At 42.3% G+C, this 19,875-nt stretch overlaps 1 protein-coding gene across 2 annotated transcripts in view; it reads right to left on the reverse strand.

Moving 5' to 3' along the window:
* Positions 1-19,875, reverse strand: part of EPHX4 (epoxide hydrolase 4) — a 50,893-nt gene that overhangs the window by 10,525 nt on the left and 20,493 nt on the right. For both annotated transcript variants that reach the window (XM_029617688.1, XM_029617689.1), the window contains exons 3-5: positions 13,987-14,144; positions 5,327-5,455; positions 4,323-4,426 (exon numbers count right to left, since the gene is read on the reverse strand). In XM_029617688.1, the coding sequence (XP_029473548.1) occupies positions 4,323-4,426; positions 5,327-5,455; positions 13,987-14,144 (391 nt within the window). The remainder of the gene's footprint in view (positions 1-4,322; positions 4,427-5,326; positions 5,456-13,986; positions 14,145-19,875) is intronic.

Raw genomic sequence — 19,875 nt, forward strand, 5'->3', positions numbered from 1 at the left:
CTTTAAATGAGAGCTTGTATTGCGGTTCTGGCCGCGAGCACCGCGGCCAGGCCCTTACCTGCAGGTTTCCGGACCTGCTCCCGCTTCCAGAGGCCTGGTTTGCGGCCTGCTTGGTGGCGTCCCCGCTGGGGCTGCGCCGCTGCGAGCTCTCCCATGGACACCCGGGCTCCTAGGCGCATGCGCGCGCCACTTGGGCGCTTTTCTAGCCCGTTGCCCGCCAGTGGTGACTCCGCCCAACTTCTGACATCAGACACCGTGGCCTTGATAAGCCGGCCACGGCCATCCATTCTTTGCCTTGCAACGGGTTAGCCTCCCGGTTTCCTGTTGCGCTGTCCCCCGGAGTGACTTGCTTCGCTTCGTCGTTCGATTCCTGCTACAGTACCTGCCTGGTTCCTGCCTGCTTGGTTCCTGCTTGCTTGCTACAGTACCTGCTTGGCTTGCTACAGTACCTGCTGGTTCCTGCCTGCCTGCTACAGTACCTGCTTGGTTCCTGCTTGCCTGCTACAGTCTCAGCCTGCCTGCTACAGTTCCTGCCTGGTTCCAGTACCAGAGTCTTGCTACAGTTCCTGCCTAGTTCCAGAACCCAAACCCAGTTACAGAATTGATACTGTCCTAGTCTGGTTCCAGTTACCTGTCCTGGTCCACAACCCGCCGAAGTCCCAGCGGTCGGGCCCCTACGGGCTTCTCCTGGGGGGGCTTCGGCTTCCAAGGGTGAAACCACCTAAGTCCCAGCGGTTGGGCTTCTACGGGCTCCTCCCGGGGGAGTACCAGCTTCCAGGGTGAAGAGCACCTCTACGTCCTGCCTGAACATCTGCCTCCCGGCCTGCTATTCATTAGAGACAGTGACCACCTTTCCCAGTCTCCAGCAGGTCGGCCCAAGGGTCCACTAAACAGAGACTCCCATAACAGCTTGCATAAGAGAGCAAAATCTTTTTTGTTCTCTTTGAAACACAAATTTATTCCTGTTTGGAAATAAATCTGGTAAAATGTTGGCTAATTTAATAAGGGGGGGGAGGGGACGGAAATCCTTTTTTGTTTCCAGTCTCTGGGTTAGTGATGGGAAATTGGCCACTTCCATTAATGATATTGGTGATATCGTTCAGACTCTGCTATCATCAGTTATATACTGGGGAAGAGGAGGAACCTCTCTGCTAGAGCCCGATTTAAGGAGAAAATATCCTTACCAACTCCATCCCCTGAGCATCTGGACAGGCTAAACTTGCCCTTTAGGGTAGAAGAAATCACTTTGGTTGTTAAAGACCTAAAAAATTTCAAAGCATCCGGCCCTGATGGGTTGACATCTTTCTTTTATAAAACCCTGAACCCAGCTGTGTTACCTCATTTGAAGTCTTTGTTTTGCCATGGTGGTCAAGGGGGAGATGCCCAACATGCTCCATATGGCAAATATAATCGTGCTTCCTAAGCCTGGCAGAGACTCATGAGCCATCGGCTTATTGACAGATTTCTTTGGTAAATGTTGATAATCGCTTGGCAGTTATTCTTCCGTCCTTGGTCTTGCCAGGACAGGCGGGTTTGTGAAAGGACGGTGCTCTAGTGTCAACATTCGCCATATTTCTCTTCTACTTGACCTTTGCAAACGCTGCCATTTTGTTGACCCTGTCCTGGTGGGGGTGGGGGGGGGGTTAATGCCAAGAAGGCTTTTGACTGGGTTTCGTGGTCTTTTTTGAAATTTATCTTAGATAAATTTGGGTTTTCAGGTTTTTTCTCCCAGGCCATTCAGATCTTATATGCTAATCCAGGGGCTCATATTTGGGTTAATAAAAGTCTTTCTCCTTCCTTTCCTCTGTCCAGGGGTACCCACCAAGGCTGCCCCTTGTACCCCCTGTTGTTCATCTTGTTGACTGAGCCCTTGGTACATGCCCTTCATGACCTCCTCCAGGCTTATACAGTGTTTAATAATTTTTCTTTTTTGAGCATGTTTTTATTTGCAGATGATATTCTACTTTTTATCCCTCAGGCAAGGTGCCTTCTCCCTCAAATTTTGGGAATTTTTCAGGAATTTGGTTCTTTTTATTTATTTATTTATTATTTTTATATACCAACATTCGATCTCAATCGAGATATCACACCGGTTTACATTCAGGTACTGTAGGTCTTTCTCTATTCCCAGAGGGCTTACAATCTAAGTTTTTGTACCTGAGGCAATGGAGGGTAAAGTGACTTACCCAAGGTCACAAGGCGGAGTTATGGAATTTGGATTTGGGATTGGAGCTCAACAGTGATGAGTTTTTTGTATGGAATAGCTGATTTTTACAAAGCTATTCCATCAGTTGGGTTGCGAGAACTGTATTTACGGGTGATTCATTGGTTAATTATCTCTCCCTATAGGGCATATCAGATGAAACTTATTTCTTCTCCGCAGTGTCCAAAGTGCTCTCGGGTTAATGCATCCTTTTGTCATGGGCTCTGGGAGTGCCCCCCCGATTTATAGTTTATGGGAATCTGTGATGCAATATTTGTCTAAAATATTGGGAGTTCAGATCCTGTGAGTGCCTCTGTCTGTGTTTTGGGAATTTTCACGGATGAAGTGGGGTATAGCACTTCTGCTTGTATACTTCTGAGCAAGGGGACTTGTATTGCTTGAAAGTGTATTTTATATAAGTGGAATCAGAGTAATGCTCTGCTATTTGATTACTGGTTTACAGAAATGTTAGATCTTCTGAATCTGGAATATAGGTCCTGGACCATGATGGTGCGGGGCAGGAAAGCTGCCTTCCCTAGGGTCTGGCATCTATTTATTAAGCAATTTCCAGTCATTTTGCAGAGGAGATACGCGCCTGCCCTGCCAGTAGGTGATTCACTGTAATCTGCTAGTTGATACGCCACTGTGTTTCATTCAGAAATGTTTCCTGTGTATTACTTTCTGCAACTCCAGGATGTGGGGGGGGTGATGGGTGAGAATATTTAGGGTTTGGGTTGTGAGTGTTGAGACTGTTGTCTGCTATCGCATTGTGGTACTATATATTTTGTTCTTTTTGTTTGTTAAAATTCAATGAAGACATACGACATGCTGATATTTACCTGGCCTTGTCCGATGTTGAAGTAGTTTTGGACTCATGTGTAAAGGTGTCTGAAAATATTATACTTCAAGAGTTAGGGTATAAAATTCTACATTGTACGTATATTTCTCAAGACCAATTGTATGCGGCGAAACTCTGTGATTCTGCTGTATGCCTCAAATGTCAGCGTGGTAAAGGGACATATATCCATGGTCTATGGGAATGCACCCAGTTAGACCTCTTCTGGACGGAAGTGCTGGGTAGCCTGGAGAAGATCTTGCTGATCCAGATTCCTGAGGACCTTAAGCTTTGTCTGTTGCGCCTCCCCACGATGGACCTGAAGGATATACCGGACTGTGATCTGATGTTTTTTGGAAAAATCCCTGCTCATTGCTGTCCAAACAATTATGTCCATGTGGATTCCAAGGGACCGGCCAACGGGAGGACAATGGCATTCACGTCTGGTATCTTTGTTGCAACATGAGTTCACGACGTCGCAATTGCAGTCTCAGGCTCGACAGGCTATATGGTTTTCAGTGTGGAACAAATTCTGGTGGTCACTCTCAGCCTCCAAGAGAGACCTCATACTGAACATTACAAATTAGAAGTATAGACGCTCTGGAGACCAACCACTGGCCTCTTAGTGGGGTAGAGACTCATTCACGCCTGGTGTGTGGGGGAGGGGATTGGGAGTGGAGGGGGGAAGGTTGGGGAGTGTAAGTTTTTGCATATATTGTTCATTCCATTGCACTTTGTTGTTTATCCAAGAATTTTAATAAAGAAAGGTAACAAACAAAAAAAATTCAATAAAGACATTTATAAAAAAAAAACAAAAACCAAACCCAAAACAAAACCAATACCTCTTAAGCCTGTAAAGCATTAGTGAATAACAAACCAGAAAATGCATTCATCTGTGGAATGATTTATGCTATTTGAAATAAATTTTGCAAAAAAGAAATGCAATGCTCAATGCATTTCAACTTATAGGAACAAACTCTAAGTGGCACTTTTTATTAGTAGCAGTAGCTTATTTGTCTGGCCTCTTTGTTCAGAGCGCCTTACAAAACCAAATGGAGGCCTGTTCTGATGGAGCTGGAAGCCCAGTGGGGGCAAGAGGAAACTACCAGATGCCCTCTCTGCACGCCATGCACCTTATCCAGCAACAAAGAGACAGCGCTCTACTGACGTCATCACTTAGTGGCTTTCCTATCACTTTTCTTTATTAGAAAAGCACAAACTTGCAGGACAACAGTCACCACTATTACATTCATTATATAACAAGAGCACCCCACTTCAGCTCACCTTGAAATCGTGTACTGTGAACATGAACTCTGGAAGCCAAGGCATTTGGAAAAAGAAGTAGTAACCAGATTTAATCAATTGAGAAGGGTGCTGGAGAACATATTCTGAAACAGAAAAGCCCATGAATTGAAAAGTAAGTTGGTGTGCAACAAAATGATCACCACTACTACTACTTGAAGAGATTTATTAACTGCACTTAATAATCACAAAATACATTTTAGAACATGAGTAAAATGTATGCGGGATCTTAAAATGTGACTCTTCCACCTTGTCTTAAAGTAAGGTCACCACGGAAACATACAGCTCCATACAGCCTGACATCCAACGAAAAAGGCAGCAGCCCTAATGTAAAGTCTTGAAATCTAGAAATGTCAGTCAGTTGAATCAGTGATCCTAAATGCATGTCTTACTTCATTAGCATCATTACGAGTCCAATACCATAAAAAAACAAATACAAATAGTGAAGACGTTTTCAGTTGGGCACCAAATTTATATGACATCCTCTCATAAATTTGTTGTGCACAGAAGTAGTGTAGTTAATAACTCACAGAAAGTATAAATCACAAATTTTTTTTAAAGACAATCTGTTAAAAACAGTTTAAGCTCGAAAGAAAATGTAAACAGAAAGCTGTAGCCTGAAGGTACGTGGCATTCTGAACAGGCCCGACATGACTGGAAAGTGCAATGTACTTTAGTCAGTATGACAAGACATGCACCAGCATCCCCATGACAGGGCTGACCTTAAGAGGGTGTGGGGTCTGCAGCCTGGAGAGAATTAACCGCAGCAGGTGGGACTGGGCTTCCACAATGGCGCAGGCCCCACATGGTCACCCCTATTCGTCCCCCACCCCAGGGATGGCCCTTGCTCTGTGGGCTATTACACAAATTAGCTGTCATACTGTCAACACCATGTTCTAGTTACTCTGACTAGTTTCACATGGTCAGTCATACTGCACAGAATATGAACACTTTTTGGCAAATGTTAATATCTTTTTACAACTGACCTGTAAATACAGTCGGGTGTGGAAAATTTAAAATAATAAGCTTGGTCACCATCTCTGGATAACAAATAGCAATCAGCCAAGAAATCATTCCACCCCAGTCATGGCCAGTCAGGACACATTTACTGTACCCTGAAACGGAAAGAGAGATTACAATGAGAAAAATAAAAAAAAGCCCCAAAATCTCTGCCACCAGGATTTCAATCTCCACAATATTTCTTAGGAGGTAGCATTGTTAAATAACATCAGGACACTGTGCTGCGGAGCTGGAGACCAGGGGTTCAGCACTATCTTTAGAGAGCAAGGAGACGGTGAAAGAGTCACTCAGCTTGAAAAAGAAGGAGCAGCTCAGTCTGTATCACTCACAAATCTCCTTTTCCAAGAGAGAAAGCTTTTGTTTTTGTGTTCCACTTAGTTTTTTGATTGACAAATTTAACATGTCTACAATGTAACTGTGAATTGAACATTTAAGATCTCCATCAAAAGATAATAGATTCTCTCTTAAATCTGAAAGAATCAGATTGGAAACCTTTAACGAGCTTTAAAAGATCACCGCTGAATTAAATTATCCTCCGATGTCTGCAAAGGTGGTTACTGTGCAATTATTAACATTCTTATCTTCAGAAACAGCGACTAGCTGCCTTGGACATACTCTATTTATAAAATGTATATGCCGCCTACGTTACATAAGGTATTCATGCCAAAACGTGTGTGCAAACGAAAGACAGATGGGAACTGAAAAGGAGAAAATTAAAGACTTTGGGAAAAAAAAAAAAAAAGGTGGCCAAATGTTCTGCGACTCCTGCTCACATCTGCCTCAAATTCTTCAAAGCCTGTGAAAGGAGAAGCCACTAGTTCTCAAGCTGTTTCAGAACACATCTGAATGTCTGGGACACTGCTGTGGACTGTCAGCCATCACAGGCGTACGGAGGGCAAACTTTCAAAGTCACTTCAGGGGATAACTCAGGGCTGTATTGGCAGAAATGCCCACCCGACAGATGGGTGAACTAACGCTTGTACGGCCTGTGAGCACAAAAGTTTATCTGCTGTGAGCAGACACGTTCCTGGGGTCAAGGAAGGGTTTGCACTTGTGCACGTGCTTTGGAAATGCAAAAGCATTTGCTTCATTTTTCCCTGAAAGACTATATGCACGTTAGCAGGAGTAAATGTGAGCGGGTGGGTTTTCAGGGGTCATTTGCAAAGGGAAAATGCATGCGTACTTTTCCCTTTGAAAAGTAAATGTATCTGAAGAATGTACACCCCTGCGGGCAGTTACAAAAGCACCCCCCACGCACCCAATTTACGTTTTTTGTACAGGACACTCAGGCTGCTTCACTTGTTACACAGAATGAATGGGGGAAAAAAGTCTTAGTAAATCTGTCCCACAGGACAGTACATTTCAGGTATATGGAAATATTCACTTGTTTGGACTCTGGGGGAAAGGTTATATGTTTAAGAATTGTTTTCTACTTATGTACGACTTAATAGAAAATTGATAAAATCGCACTGATGATACTTTCCACTTCAGATCTAGAGGGCAAGGAAAACTACCATCAGAAAGGGGTAAAAGTAGGTAAAATGGTGGCTTCCAAAAATGAAGGATCAAGGAAGAGTTGAATCCTGAGAGATAAACAGTTATCCTAAATATAGTTAACTGTTAAAAAAAATTAATAGGGTCATTCATCAAAGTGCATTGTGGCGTTAGTGCCCGCGATAATGCTATAATGCATGTAATATTCATCACAGCGTGCGAATTCAAATTTGGCAAATTTTTTCAAAGGGGCAGATTTGGGGAGGGGTTTGGGCAGGATTAATGAAAACGAGGGGTATTATCGCACCATGGAATAGCGTAACGCAGGGAGAGGGGAGGGGAGTGGAGTAGAGAGAGAGAGCCTCTAGGGTGGCACACATAGTCGACTATTTATACTGCTATAGGAGGGCCAGCTAGTAACTCAAGGTGAGGTTTTGGTGGTGGTGTGGGGTTTTGTAGGCCAGTTTCACATGCAGAGTGAACAGCACAGTACACCTCAGTGAAGATTTGATGTCACACAAAGTGAGGAAAGTCACACAAAGATGAGATTTCCACAATGTTCTCTCACCCTAGCTTGATGGACTCTCTACCAGGGTACTATTAAGCTAGTGCGAGAGAACACTGAAGTAATCTCATCTTAGTCTGACTTTCCTCACTCCAAATGACGTCAGATCTTCACTGAGGTCTACTGTGCTGTTTGTACGCCTCACTCTGCAAATAAAACTGGCCCCAAAACCCTACCTTGAGTTACTAGCTGGCCCTCTATAGTGATATTAACAGGGGTGGATTGCCCTATCGGGGGATCGGGCATCCCCCGGTGGGCCGATCGTTCTAGTCACGTGGTCTGCCGAGCGTGGCTGTGACAGAGCCGCGCTCGGCAGACCACGTGGTATCTCCTGGGCTGGCCTGGGTGGCGAATCCCCGGGCCGGTCATCATCGGGAATCCACCCCTGGATATTAATACATTTTCCTACTATGAAGGCCTTATAAAAAGTGTCTCTCTCTCTCTCTTAGTTTAACTTACCTATGTGAAGTGCTAAGATAGCACGCAGTGCAGTAATTCTAAAATTATCATAGCCATGCCCCTTTTTCTTGTGGCGGGTGTTATCCATGTGAAAATTATAGCATTTTGATGAATCTAGGCTACAGTTTGCAGAGCAACTGAAAGGCAACAGAAAATATGAATCTCTTCTGGAATAGACTGGATGACCCGCTTGACGTTTCTCAGCCTCTCTTTCCCTTCTCCCTTCTTCATACCTTTCTCTCCGATCACCCTTGGCTTCTCTCTATACTCAGTTTCCTAAATTTGAGCTAAATGGCACTGGCAGCTCTCCTGATGTTTTCTCCAGTGGTTGGAGAGGTTCCCTGGCTTTGGAGGAAGCAGGTGCTGTACAGTAAAGTCAGAAGGACTCAAGAGCATGACTGACAATGGTCCAGCCCAGCCCAGAATCACATTGGACAATGGCAAAGTTTCTAAAAATGCTTTTTTTTTTTTTTACATTTTAAACATCTGCACTGAGGGAAAAATGTCTAATTACTCAACATCTTTAACTGCAATTTTTAAAAAAAATGGGTACATTTCTGGAGGGTATATATGAAATGTCTCTTTAATATTCTGTATTTGCTGCAGTTGCAAAGTAAAATATAAAATAGTTCACATCATGCATCTTAATCTTATAAAATATTTTAAAATGTAGTTTGCTAGCTGATTAGTTGTTATTTGGGAACAGCAAATGCAAGGTAGAAAATGAGCAGGATAATGGTCTTCCATATAAAAGCTATGTGCTGGTTAGGGGCTGGACAATGTTCAAAATTAACCGGGCTCCAAAGATTCAGGTGGGCTGAGAGCAGCTGGCCAGGTAACAAATTGTTAACATGGATTATGTAATTATGGTGCAATGTAATGTTAATAAAGCTGGGGCTGTTTTATTATTCCTTCCGATAGCAAAAGGGAATGGTTGGGCTGGGGAGGGATATGGGAAGATGGGTGGAGTTGGGGTGAAAGAAGAAGTCAAGGGAGCTAAGTGTGGTTGCCTATGGGTTTTTTTTCATGTGGTAAATAGTTTCACTGTTACAAGTATATAATCAATCTAAACAGCACAGCCATAAATCCTTTGCAGAAATGTCAGGAAAACATTGCTGAAAACATGAAAAGGCATAAAGCATCTCTGTTAAAAGCTGCCTTTTCATACAAAGAATACATCTATAACTGAGAGAGAGAAATCTGAATAAATCCCACATTCCTCCAGAGGATGCTGCTTTGGTAGAGGCCACGTTTCAGTGGTTTCATTTTTCCATATCTGAATTTTTGCCTTCATTACTTTGGTTACATAATACCCAACGATGTTCACCTTTTTAACCTTTTCATTGCTTTGAAGCATTTTTTCTGATAGCTCTTACAATCTCTTTCCCCTTGGAGCAGGCAGTTCAGTTCACTTGGGATGTCCACACTTGTATAAATGTGATATTCAGTTTCTAATTTTTCTTGTGGATTTGGCTTAATTTAAATTGAGTTTTTTGCTCATCTGTCAGAGAAAGAACCTTAGTGGCCCTACATAGCTTGCATCTGTAAACATTTATTAGTCATATAAAAATATCTTCACGCAACTACTTTGTTGATTTTCTTTTTTTGCAAACGTGGTCATCTTTCGCTTTACTTTCTGTTTGAAAAACCCTTTTGGAAAGAAAGCTGCTCATTAAAATGCTTTATGAGGTGGTCATGGAGAAGGCTGTAAGCAACTCATTGCGTATATTAATTTCTGTAACTCGCTTTAAGCAGTTCATGGAAAAGCAGGATATACATTTGTAAATGAAACTGTAAATGAAATTAAATGTGCCCAGTATACAGCAAGGAGATTACATTTTCCATGAACTAGACATGTCTGGGATGCTGCCAGGCAGGAGAGTTCCCAAGCCTGCCTCCTGCCCCTTGACCTGGGGGTTGGTGAGAGGCAGCATGCACAATCTCTCAGAGGCAGGGAGATTAGCCCCAATCGTTGACTAAAAACGTGACCGAGAAGCCAGACTCAGGGTGCAAGAGTCCCAGATTCTAAAAGATGCTGCAGGCTTCGGACCCTGGACAAGGATAGTTTCCGTGATGGCTGGGCTAAATGGAAAGAGATAAAAATACGGGGGGAGGCAGAAGTCATTGCAGATAACGGCTTATGTTGTCATAATAGTTGTACAAAAATTCCTTTCTGATTGAACCGGAAGGCCAAAGGAGAAGGAAGCTGTCAGAGCAAAAAGAAAACATGTCTAGAAGGGGTAAATGTGTATGATACAAACAAACAGTGCGGTACTATTGATGTATACAAATTACTGTGGATACACACTTTATATAGAAAGATCAGATGCCATTATCCATACTCCTGTTTATCAGTTATAATGAGTAATGAGTCCTACTAACCTTTGATTTTCCCTAGCTCACATAAATTTGCTTTTCTGTGCAAGCTAAAGTTTTTTTTTTCTTATGGGACTCAATTCTGGGGAAACCAGGAAACCTCTTGAGAAAGACAAAATAAAAAGCTTTCTTTTGGACCCACTTAGAGCATGGGAAGGTGGATGAGACAGTCAATATCTACAAATATTCCTTATACGTTCACTTAAAAGAAAATATGTTTTTGAGCCATGGGAAAAGATACTACATTCGAATGATGGCCTCTGAATGCCCAATTCTGGGCATTCACAAGTTGGCAATACATACATTTTAAATCTAAAGACCACTGAATCACAAAAAAAACATTTCAAGCCTCATCAGGAAGTTGGTTTTTTTTGTTTTTGGTTTTTTTTTTAAACCTTACATGGGATGAAAAGAACTTCAAGCTTAAGGGAGGGTAAAGTACTTGAGTCACATCAACTGTGCTGAAGACCTTGCAGAAAACCCAGACTACATTGAATCATCAAGAATTGGCTTTATTAATATGAAGCTTATATAATGTGCACTCTGACTCTCCACAGCACTAAGGTCCTGATGAGAACAAGATATTTTTTGTGAATTCAAGAATCTAAGTTCCATACCATCCAGCTTTTCAGAGGCTGGAAAGTATCACAAAGATCAAGTTATCTTATCGTCTTGAACAATGGATAAGGCAGGAAACACATTCTTTTAAATAATTAAATAAAAGTGTCTCTGATGCCTCTCAAATAGCGGATGTAGAAAATGGAACAGAAGGATATGCACAAGATCAAAGAAGGAAACTTGTTCATTTTAGTCTCTGAACCCTAAAAGAATGCAGAGAGAGCAAAATATCCTTAAAGAGCAATCCAAAAGAAAAGGAGACAAATACTCTTCATATTGCAAGACGAAAAGATGGAAGCTGAACTCCCATGGCAATGAAACTGGATGCATGTAATGGTAAATGTAGAGAGTCTCCAGTGATGCTCAAACTGGAGCATAATCCCATGTTACCCTGGACAGAGATGCTTGGCAGCACTAATGACCAGTGAGTTGCTTTTATGAATAGAAGGGGACATTTTTCAAACCGTCCAGATAGGGACAAAGTCTACATTTAACCCATGCACTTCGTACTGATTTGTTGCACCTGCTTTGTGTCAGGTAGAGTTTTGCTGCAAAAGTCCATGCATTGAGTTGAATATGCAGTCTGTGCATGTACTTATCCTCCCTCACTCCAATCAGGCCCTCAGGAACAACTTCTCTCAGTGTGACTAAAGTACTAGAGGACAGTTTTCAGGCAAATGATTTAACCTGCATAAATAAGATTCCAAAATTGCCCTCATAGTAGCACTATTTTTTTCTGGATTCTTATAGAACCTTCCAGCAAACCTCCTTCTGACAACATCTGAATTTACATTCAATTTATTAGTGGGAATTTATGGAAGTGGATGCTGATAGGAGATAACTTTAAAATCACCAGCTTGGCTTTTAGGCTCATATATTCATGTGTGGTTGAGCTGCAGATTGTTCAAGACATTTGGACAGTGGTGGAATGTGAGATTTATTAATGGTTCTTCTAGTTCATTTACTCAACTGTAAAAATTGGCTTGTTGTGATACTAGGGGGCGAGGTGTCTCTCTTACGATATGAGAAAGCTGGTGACTCAGTGAATTCACGCTACTTAACCAACTATTGCTTTCTTCTGGAAAATAGTGCCACAGCTTGAAAAATAATGTCTTTGACGTAGCTTTAATAGACCATCTTACGTATGCTCTTATGGGAGAGTAGGAGACCTACAACTGGATTTGGAATATGTACTGAGCATGGCAGAAGAGCAAGAGCTAGATCTGCTCTTCCCAGTTGATTTAATGTGCTGAACTTTGAATTTATGGCTTTCATTGTATTATGCTTTGTTTACGGTTTGTTCTGTTGTGTGTCTTTAAAATAAAGATTTACAGAAAACTTCCAACATACTTCTGGCAATTCAGCTAGTTGGTCTTTTGAAACAATGAAAGGACTCGAAATCAGTGAACCAAGATTCCTGTGGCATTTACAGATAATATTTCAGGTTTTAATTTCTTCTTGTTCTTCCTGTCAAAATTCAGAAACCAGATGCCAAGTGTCTCAAAATGGAAACTGCTTCCCCTGAAAAAAACTTTCAAACATTATCTTTGTCAAGAAGATGATTTGTACATCAATACTTATTATTCCAAGGACAAGTAATGTATGGAAGCTCTCTCTACACCAGAGGTGGGAAAACTACTGTTCACAGGCCATTTCCGACCAACAAGCCCTTTTCTAGCCTGCTTGTCTTTGTTAAATTTGCAATCTTACTTGCCTGCCGACATTGTGGTGTCCAGGCTGCCCTTGCAGGCAGTTAAGGCCTTTGCTGATGATATTGTCAGGAAGCAAGGGATGACCTCTGAGCTACAGCATCAGTGGGTCTGTAAACAGGGGTATCGCCCTTCTCTCTCTTACCTCATGCCACACCCAGCTTGTAACTTCTAACATAGACACGCCTTCTTTGGCAACACTGGCCAAATCTCCCTCTTCAGGCTGCAGTCACATAGTACAGGGCAGTAGCTGTTTGGACTGCTCATATAGATACAGAAGAGAAAGAGGAGAGTTGCCAGCACCGCAGGAGGAAGAGTAGCCATGTTAGAAGCTACAAGCTGGGTATGGAGGAGGGCAAGAGAGAGAAAGCAGGAAAAGACTAGATGCTCTTGCTGTGGGGAACTTCAGGGGATTAAACAGCAAACACAGCTCAAAGTAATGCGTGAAGAACATACTGGGGTAGATTTTTAAAGGTACGCGCGCTATCCGGCACGTGTACATGGAAGCCTGATTTTATTACATGTGCGCGCAGGCGTGCACATGTTATAAAAATCGGGAGTCGGTGAGCACAAGGGAATGCATACTAGTGCATCTTGCTTGCGCCGATGCCCGCAGCCTTCCCCCATTCCCTTCCCCCTTCCCCTAATCTATCCCCCTACTAGCCCTATCCTAAACCCCCCAAAATTTTATTTTACCTTCTGCGCCTGATCATCTTAAAACATACTTTTTCTCTCTTGCTTTTGGTTAGTGGCAAACCTATTGAGGAGGGTTTTACACTAGAATTGTTGGGGATGGGTGAATAAAGCAGAGAGCTCTTTCCTCAATTCTCTCTCTCCACTTCATGGCATTTCTCAACTTTATAAGGCACCTTGGATAAAAAGTGCTTAAAAATACAGAGACCAGACCAGACCGTCATGCAGACTTCAGTCTTGTTGATCAATTAACTAGTATATAGTAGACTCAACACTATAACCCAATGCACCCAACTGAGATTGGCTCATGAATATGCTGAAAAGCCAAGATTGTTCTTTCATCCAGTAGAGGAGGAGGAAAGAGGCAGACCCAACAGCAAAGAGGCAGCTTCAGTGTTTTGCCTATAATTGGCACTCTGTCTTGCAGATAAAAGTAAAGGATTGTGAAACTTATCCTAGCAGTCCTATAATTTGCAGGGGGTACAATGCTGGTAAACAGTCATGTCTGTGTCAGGGCAGCTTGCATAAAAATGATACCAATATTCTTGATAATTTAGGCCCTTTTGTTTACATCAACACAAACCCTACGTTTTAGTCTGTGGGGGAGTTTGCACTGATGGAAATCTTAGATATCACAACCTTGCTATTTCTGCAACAAACTGACATGATAAATGAACAAAGCAAGCAATTTACTCACTGCTAACCAACCCACCTAGAGAGTCCAAAATATCCTTTATGTCTAGAATTAGAGAGTCCAGACTATAATTTTCCCAATGAGAAGGTGCATCGGTTTCTCCATAGCCTCTCAAATCAAGGGCCACAACTCGATATTCACTTTTAAATTCTCGTAACTGGTGACGCCAAGAATACCTGCACATAAAAAGAGTGAAGAATATGGCCAACACGAGAGTAAAATCACTACCACAATACTGAACCCTGTTTTCCTAAATACTAAAGACAGAGTAAATTGAGGTGACATACTGGACCCCAGGAAGGGAAAATGAATGTTGCTAACATGGAAGCCCCTGATAGCAATGGGACAGTGCTGACAAATCGTCTTAAAGGAAATTCCCCTCCAGCACTCAGAGCCGATGAGGAAAAGCATTCAATACAGCACAAATCCTATCTTGTTTTGTATATTACTGGGAATTTAACAGGATACTGCTACCTAATATGGCCCACACACAGCTGTTTGTTTGTTTTTTTAATTTATAAAAAGTATAGCAATTGAAAAATCTGGGAAAGTTGGGTTTCCCTGATGGCCTATGTTACCAAAAAACCTGGTTGACTGAAAACACTGTTCAGCTAATAAAAACTGCTATATTCTGAAACACCATACTTTAAATAATATTTTAAATTAAATTACAATGGTAAAAGAAAATTAAAGGTCACTCTTCAGAAAACTGATAAAGTGAACCTTCATTACTCGTGGTTATGCTGGCAGGATTGTTGCAATTACTTCTTTGAGCCTTTCTTTTGGGTTTAGATAACTACATGGTGGGGTCTCCTCATTTATCTTAAGGATTTGGTTAACAGTCTTACATTGGCAGTGAAGTATGGTGGTGGCCGTAGGGTGGAAGAGAACTACACTATAGGAGGCATTGAAGTGACTCTGGATAAATTTACACTTAAGATGAAAGACATACTTCGTGTTCATTTTGAAAAATAGTTTTCCTCAGACCCGATCTTCCTGCTTCTGGGTCCAGAAATTCCCAGTTTCAGTGGTGTCGCTTTTCCCATAAGGACATGTTGCAATCCTTAATGCTGCAGCTGGATTTAAACAGATGGCTGAACTCAGAGATGAGGTGTCAAAACTGAGAAACATCTGGGAGAATGAGGATTTCACCAATGAAATGCTTATTGAGGCATCAAAGATGGAAAACAGCAGAGGGGAAGATGAAAGTGGATCACAAGATGATAGCTGGAGCCAGATTACTACAGTCATTAGTCTCTACACCTCAACTCCAATTTCTCTCGAACTGAAGAACCAGTATGCCAGCCACCCTGAAAATGGAGGAAGAGAAATCTTCCCAGAATGAGGAGCTACTGAAATTTGCAAACCCCAAAGCTGTGGGCTCAACAACCACTGAACCTAGGAGGCGAAGGGTAGTTGTGGTTGATAACCCACTTCTGAAGGGCACAGAGCCATAAAGACAGGTTGACCCGGGAAGTGTGCTGTCTGCTAAAATCCAAAATATTAGAGAGTCTGCTGAGAATCATCAAGTCAACTGACTATTATCCGATGCTGTTCATCCATGTTGGAACAAATGATACTGCTAGGTACCACAATGAGCATATCAAAACTGAATTCATGACTTTGGAAGAGAATGTAAAGTAGATAGGTGCACAGGTAGTATTTCCCTCAGTCCTCCCAGACAAGGATATAGGCACAGGTAGGGACAGTTGCATTCTGGAAATGAATGAATAGTTGGGTAGATAGTGTTGACAAGAGCATTTTGGTTTGGTTTCCTAGACCATGGGATTATGTTCCAAGAATATGGAGCAGAGATGGGATCCACCTACTGAAGAAGGGTGCAGCATCTTCTAAAACAGGCTAGCAAACCTACTGAGGAGGGTTTTACACTAGGATCATCAGGGATAGTGAACCAAACCCTAAGGTAAGTAAAGATTTAAACACATTTAGAGAAATGGGAAAAAAGTCGACATTGAATTGCTATGTACACTAATACTGACAGAATGAGAAATAAAGTCCCAGCTCTAGAGACAGTCAATTGAGGAGGCCAATTTGGATGTAGTAGCTCTCACAGAGAAATGGTACATGGAAACTATGGTTGGAATATAGTTATACAAGGCTACTATCTATTCAGGAATGGCATGTTAGGAAGAAAGGGAGGAGCTATGGCGCTACATATATAAAAAAATAATACTAAAGTAATAGAACTGCAGGTCTTACAAGGTAAGGAGGTGGTATTGTGGATTAATCTGGAAAGAGGAGATGGAACATTATTTATATTGGTGTAATATACAGATCTCCATCGCAGACAGAAAAAATGGATGAATATTTAATGGAGGATAGTCACATAATTGCTATGAAAGGGGAGGTGCTTTTGCTAGGGGATTTCAATCTGCTGGATGTTGATTAGACATCCTGGCTGCAATGTCATCTAGAAGCAGTGAGATACTGGATTCTCTGCAGGGAGAACTGTTCCATCAATGTATTCCATATCAGAATGGATAATGTGGTTCAATAGCACAGGTGGTGTTTGGTCATACTAAGGTGAGGGTCCTTAACTTCAGAAAAACTAACTTTGTTAAAATGGGAAAGTACCTCAAGGAGTTATTAGCTGGATGGGAAAATCTAGAGGAAATAGAAAAACATAGGAAAAACCAAAGAGAGATATTGTAAGGGCAATGAACCTTTTTGTTAGAAAAGGTAAATAAAGGTAAGAGCTACTTTTTTAAAGAAGTAGCTATAAAAGGTAAGAAAAAAAGATTAGTGTTCATAAACTACAAGAGATCAGAGAAAGAGGAAGAGAAGCAACTATATCTGGAAAAGCTAAGAGAAACTGGGAAAGTGATCGGGAGAGCAAAGAAGCAAATGAAAAAAAAAAAGCTAATACAGTAAAATGGGGGGGGGGGGGGGGGGGGGGGGAATAAGAATTTTTTTTAAAGATATGATAGTAATAGGAAGAAGTGAAAACGTTCCATTGAGAGCCTTGGAGGAGGAATATGTAGAGACTGAAAAGTAAAAGCAGAATTGCTTAACAAAAATTTCTCTTCAGTGCTCACTGAGGAAGAGCCTGGAATACAATCACCGATAATGGACACAAATAGGAAGGGAAGTGACCTGAAGTTCAAAAAAGACTGTGTTCATGAAGAGATAGCTAAATTAAAGTAGATATAGTGCTGGGGCCAGATGGGCTACATCTGAATGTATCCAGATAACTCAGAGAAGTTCTGTAGCTATGCTGGCTGAGCTTTTCAATGCTTCTTTAGAGTTAGCAGTAGCTCTAGAGGATTGGAGACAGTAAAGAGGAGGCTGGGAATTACAGGCCAGATAGTTTAAAGTATGTGGTGAATAAACTAATGGAATCACTGGGAAAACAGAGGATTGTGCAGTTTCTGGAATCCAATGGATTACAAGGTCCAAAGCAGCATGGTTTTACCTGTAGGAGCTGGAACAGGCAAGGCTGGACTGAGGGGCTGGAATAAGGGTACTGGAACCAGGGCAAGGCAGCACAGGACAAGACCAGACAGACAAGGACAAGAAAGAACAAGGACTGGACTAGGTAGACAAGGACAAAGCTAGACAAGGCAGACAAGGATAACAATGAACAAGAAACAGAGAGAAAGGCCAGGAATAGCCACAAGGAAGGACACAAGTTAGAACAGGCCCAAAGGAAGGCTACTATAAGAGCAAGAAGGCTGGAGGCCACAAAGCAGGCAAGGCAAGGCATGAAGGCCCAAAAGCCACACGGCAAGGCAAGGAGCAAGAAGGATTGAAGGCCACAAGGCAAGACAAGGTACAAGAAAGAATGGCCAGGTCAGAGATCCAGGGGTGTCTCCATAAGAAGGCAGGGAACTTCTGGAAAGGCAAGGTTACATTGGCCTGGAGATGGGGCGTGGCAAGAGCAGCAAGGAGGAGCTCATCAAGACTGGTGAGGCTTACTGAGGGCTTCTGCTGGTGGGGAGGCATCATTGCAGGACTCAAGAAGGTAGGATGAGCCTGCATAGTAGGTGAAATCTAAACAGAATTCTGTGTACAATTCTGGAGACTGCACCTTCAAAAGCATATACATCAGATGGAATCAATCCAGAGGGTGGCTACTAAAATGGACAATGGTCTTTGATATAAAGCATAAAGATCTAAATATGTGTACCCTAGAGGAAAGACAGTTACGTTTCTCTATTATATCTCCCCTATCCTGTCCCCAAAGTATCAATGCACAGAAAGTGAGCCTCTTTCAACGGAAAGGAGGCTCTAGAACAAGGGCTCATGGGATTAAACTGAAAGGTGGTATTCTCAAAAGTAATCTTAGGAAATACTTCTTTACAGAGAGGGTGGTGGATTCATGGAACTGCTTCCCCATGGAGGTGATGGAAACAAGAACAGTATCTGAATTCACAAAAGCCTGGGGACAAGCACAGGGGATCTCTGAAGGATTGAAAAGGATTGTAGATCGGACTCATTGGTGTGGCTGGGCAGACTAGAAAGGCCGCATGGACTTTTTCTGCCATCGTGTTTCTTTGTTTCTCATTTTGCAGCAGCTATGGGGATTTTCAAAACTTGCATCTCTTAGGATTTATTTAATGTTATTTTTTTTTGTTTCTACACGCAGCAGCTTCCTCCCTTTCCTTTGTACTTCTAGCTCAATCAGAACCAGGGCTAGGCTCTGGCATCGGGAGCCTTTTGCCCTGTTTTATATCCTCCCTCCAGCATACCCGGTTTGGTCATTGCAGTGATATCCTGAGCCAAGGACCTGCACCAGGGCTCCTTCCAGAATCTCGCAATCAGAGGACCTGAATCCAGCCACTACGAGGTCCATATTCAGAAGCATTTAGCCGGCTAACTCAGAAGTTAGGTTTGGGCCCACATCCAGCTAAATTCTAACCAGCTAACAGGTTAGGCAGCTAGAAGTTGGCCGGAGAAGTTCTGGGCGTTCTGGGATGTAACTAGGAGGGCTACCTCCAATATTCCAAAGAACTGTCCTAAAGTTAGCTGGCTATATTTAATAGTGCAGCTGCACTATTGAATATACCTCCAATATACCTGGATAAGTTTATCTGGCTAACTTTACTATCCAGACTATGGAGCTTTATGTCATCCCTTATGCAATGCCCATGATTCTCCCCTCCCCCCCCCCCCCCCCAACTAGTGACCGTGAATGCTGCTTTCGTGGCATCCCCAGCCTCAGCTGATCTGGGGAACAGAAGGCCCGACTCAGAGGTTGAACCAAGGACCTTCCACAAGGCGGTGTACAGCACCTGCCACCAGAACTACCATGCCAGACTGTTTTTGTTTTTTTTTTTAAATCATTTTTAGTCAGGCAAAGGTAGAAGTGCTTTCCTTTTCTTTTCCAGCTTCTTTCCCTCATTGCAATTGTAGCTGAAAGGGGAAGCAGAATGAGACTGGATTTCCAGACTCGTGCTCAAGGCAAGTTACAATTCTGCAGGCATTCCTGGTTCTCAGCCCACTATTGTGGGGGTGGGGATAGAGTTTGATGTGGGATCTGAGAATATATTTATTTGTATTAATTTTGATTAATACAAAACTTCATTTGAGATTGATGACCTGCGTTTCGAGGATGGAGAATCGGTTCAAGGCAGATAAGAAAGGTTGGGAAGGTAAAAAGATAATAATAAAATAATAATAAAAGGGTAAGAACTACATGGCAGCGCCTTACACCTTAATGATGGAGTTCCACATTCATCCATCACAAGGTTAAGTCCACTGGTTGTGTGTTGCTAAAGGATAAAGCTTAGAAAGGACAAATATCAAAATACTGAGAAATCTGAAACACTGAAATAAAAAGAAACAAATCAGTTACTACATAAGCAGGCATGCTTACCATCTGTATTGATGTTAATGGCTTAGGCTGGAGAAAAGGAATCTGAGAGGTAGCCACAAGTTACTCAGGTT

This window comes from Rhinatrema bivittatum, chromosome 10, assembly GCF_901001135.1.
Source record: "Rhinatrema bivittatum chromosome 10, aRhiBiv1.1, whole genome shotgun sequence".
Taxonomy (NCBI): domain Eukaryota; kingdom Metazoa; phylum Chordata; class Amphibia; order Gymnophiona; family Rhinatrematidae; genus Rhinatrema; species Rhinatrema bivittatum.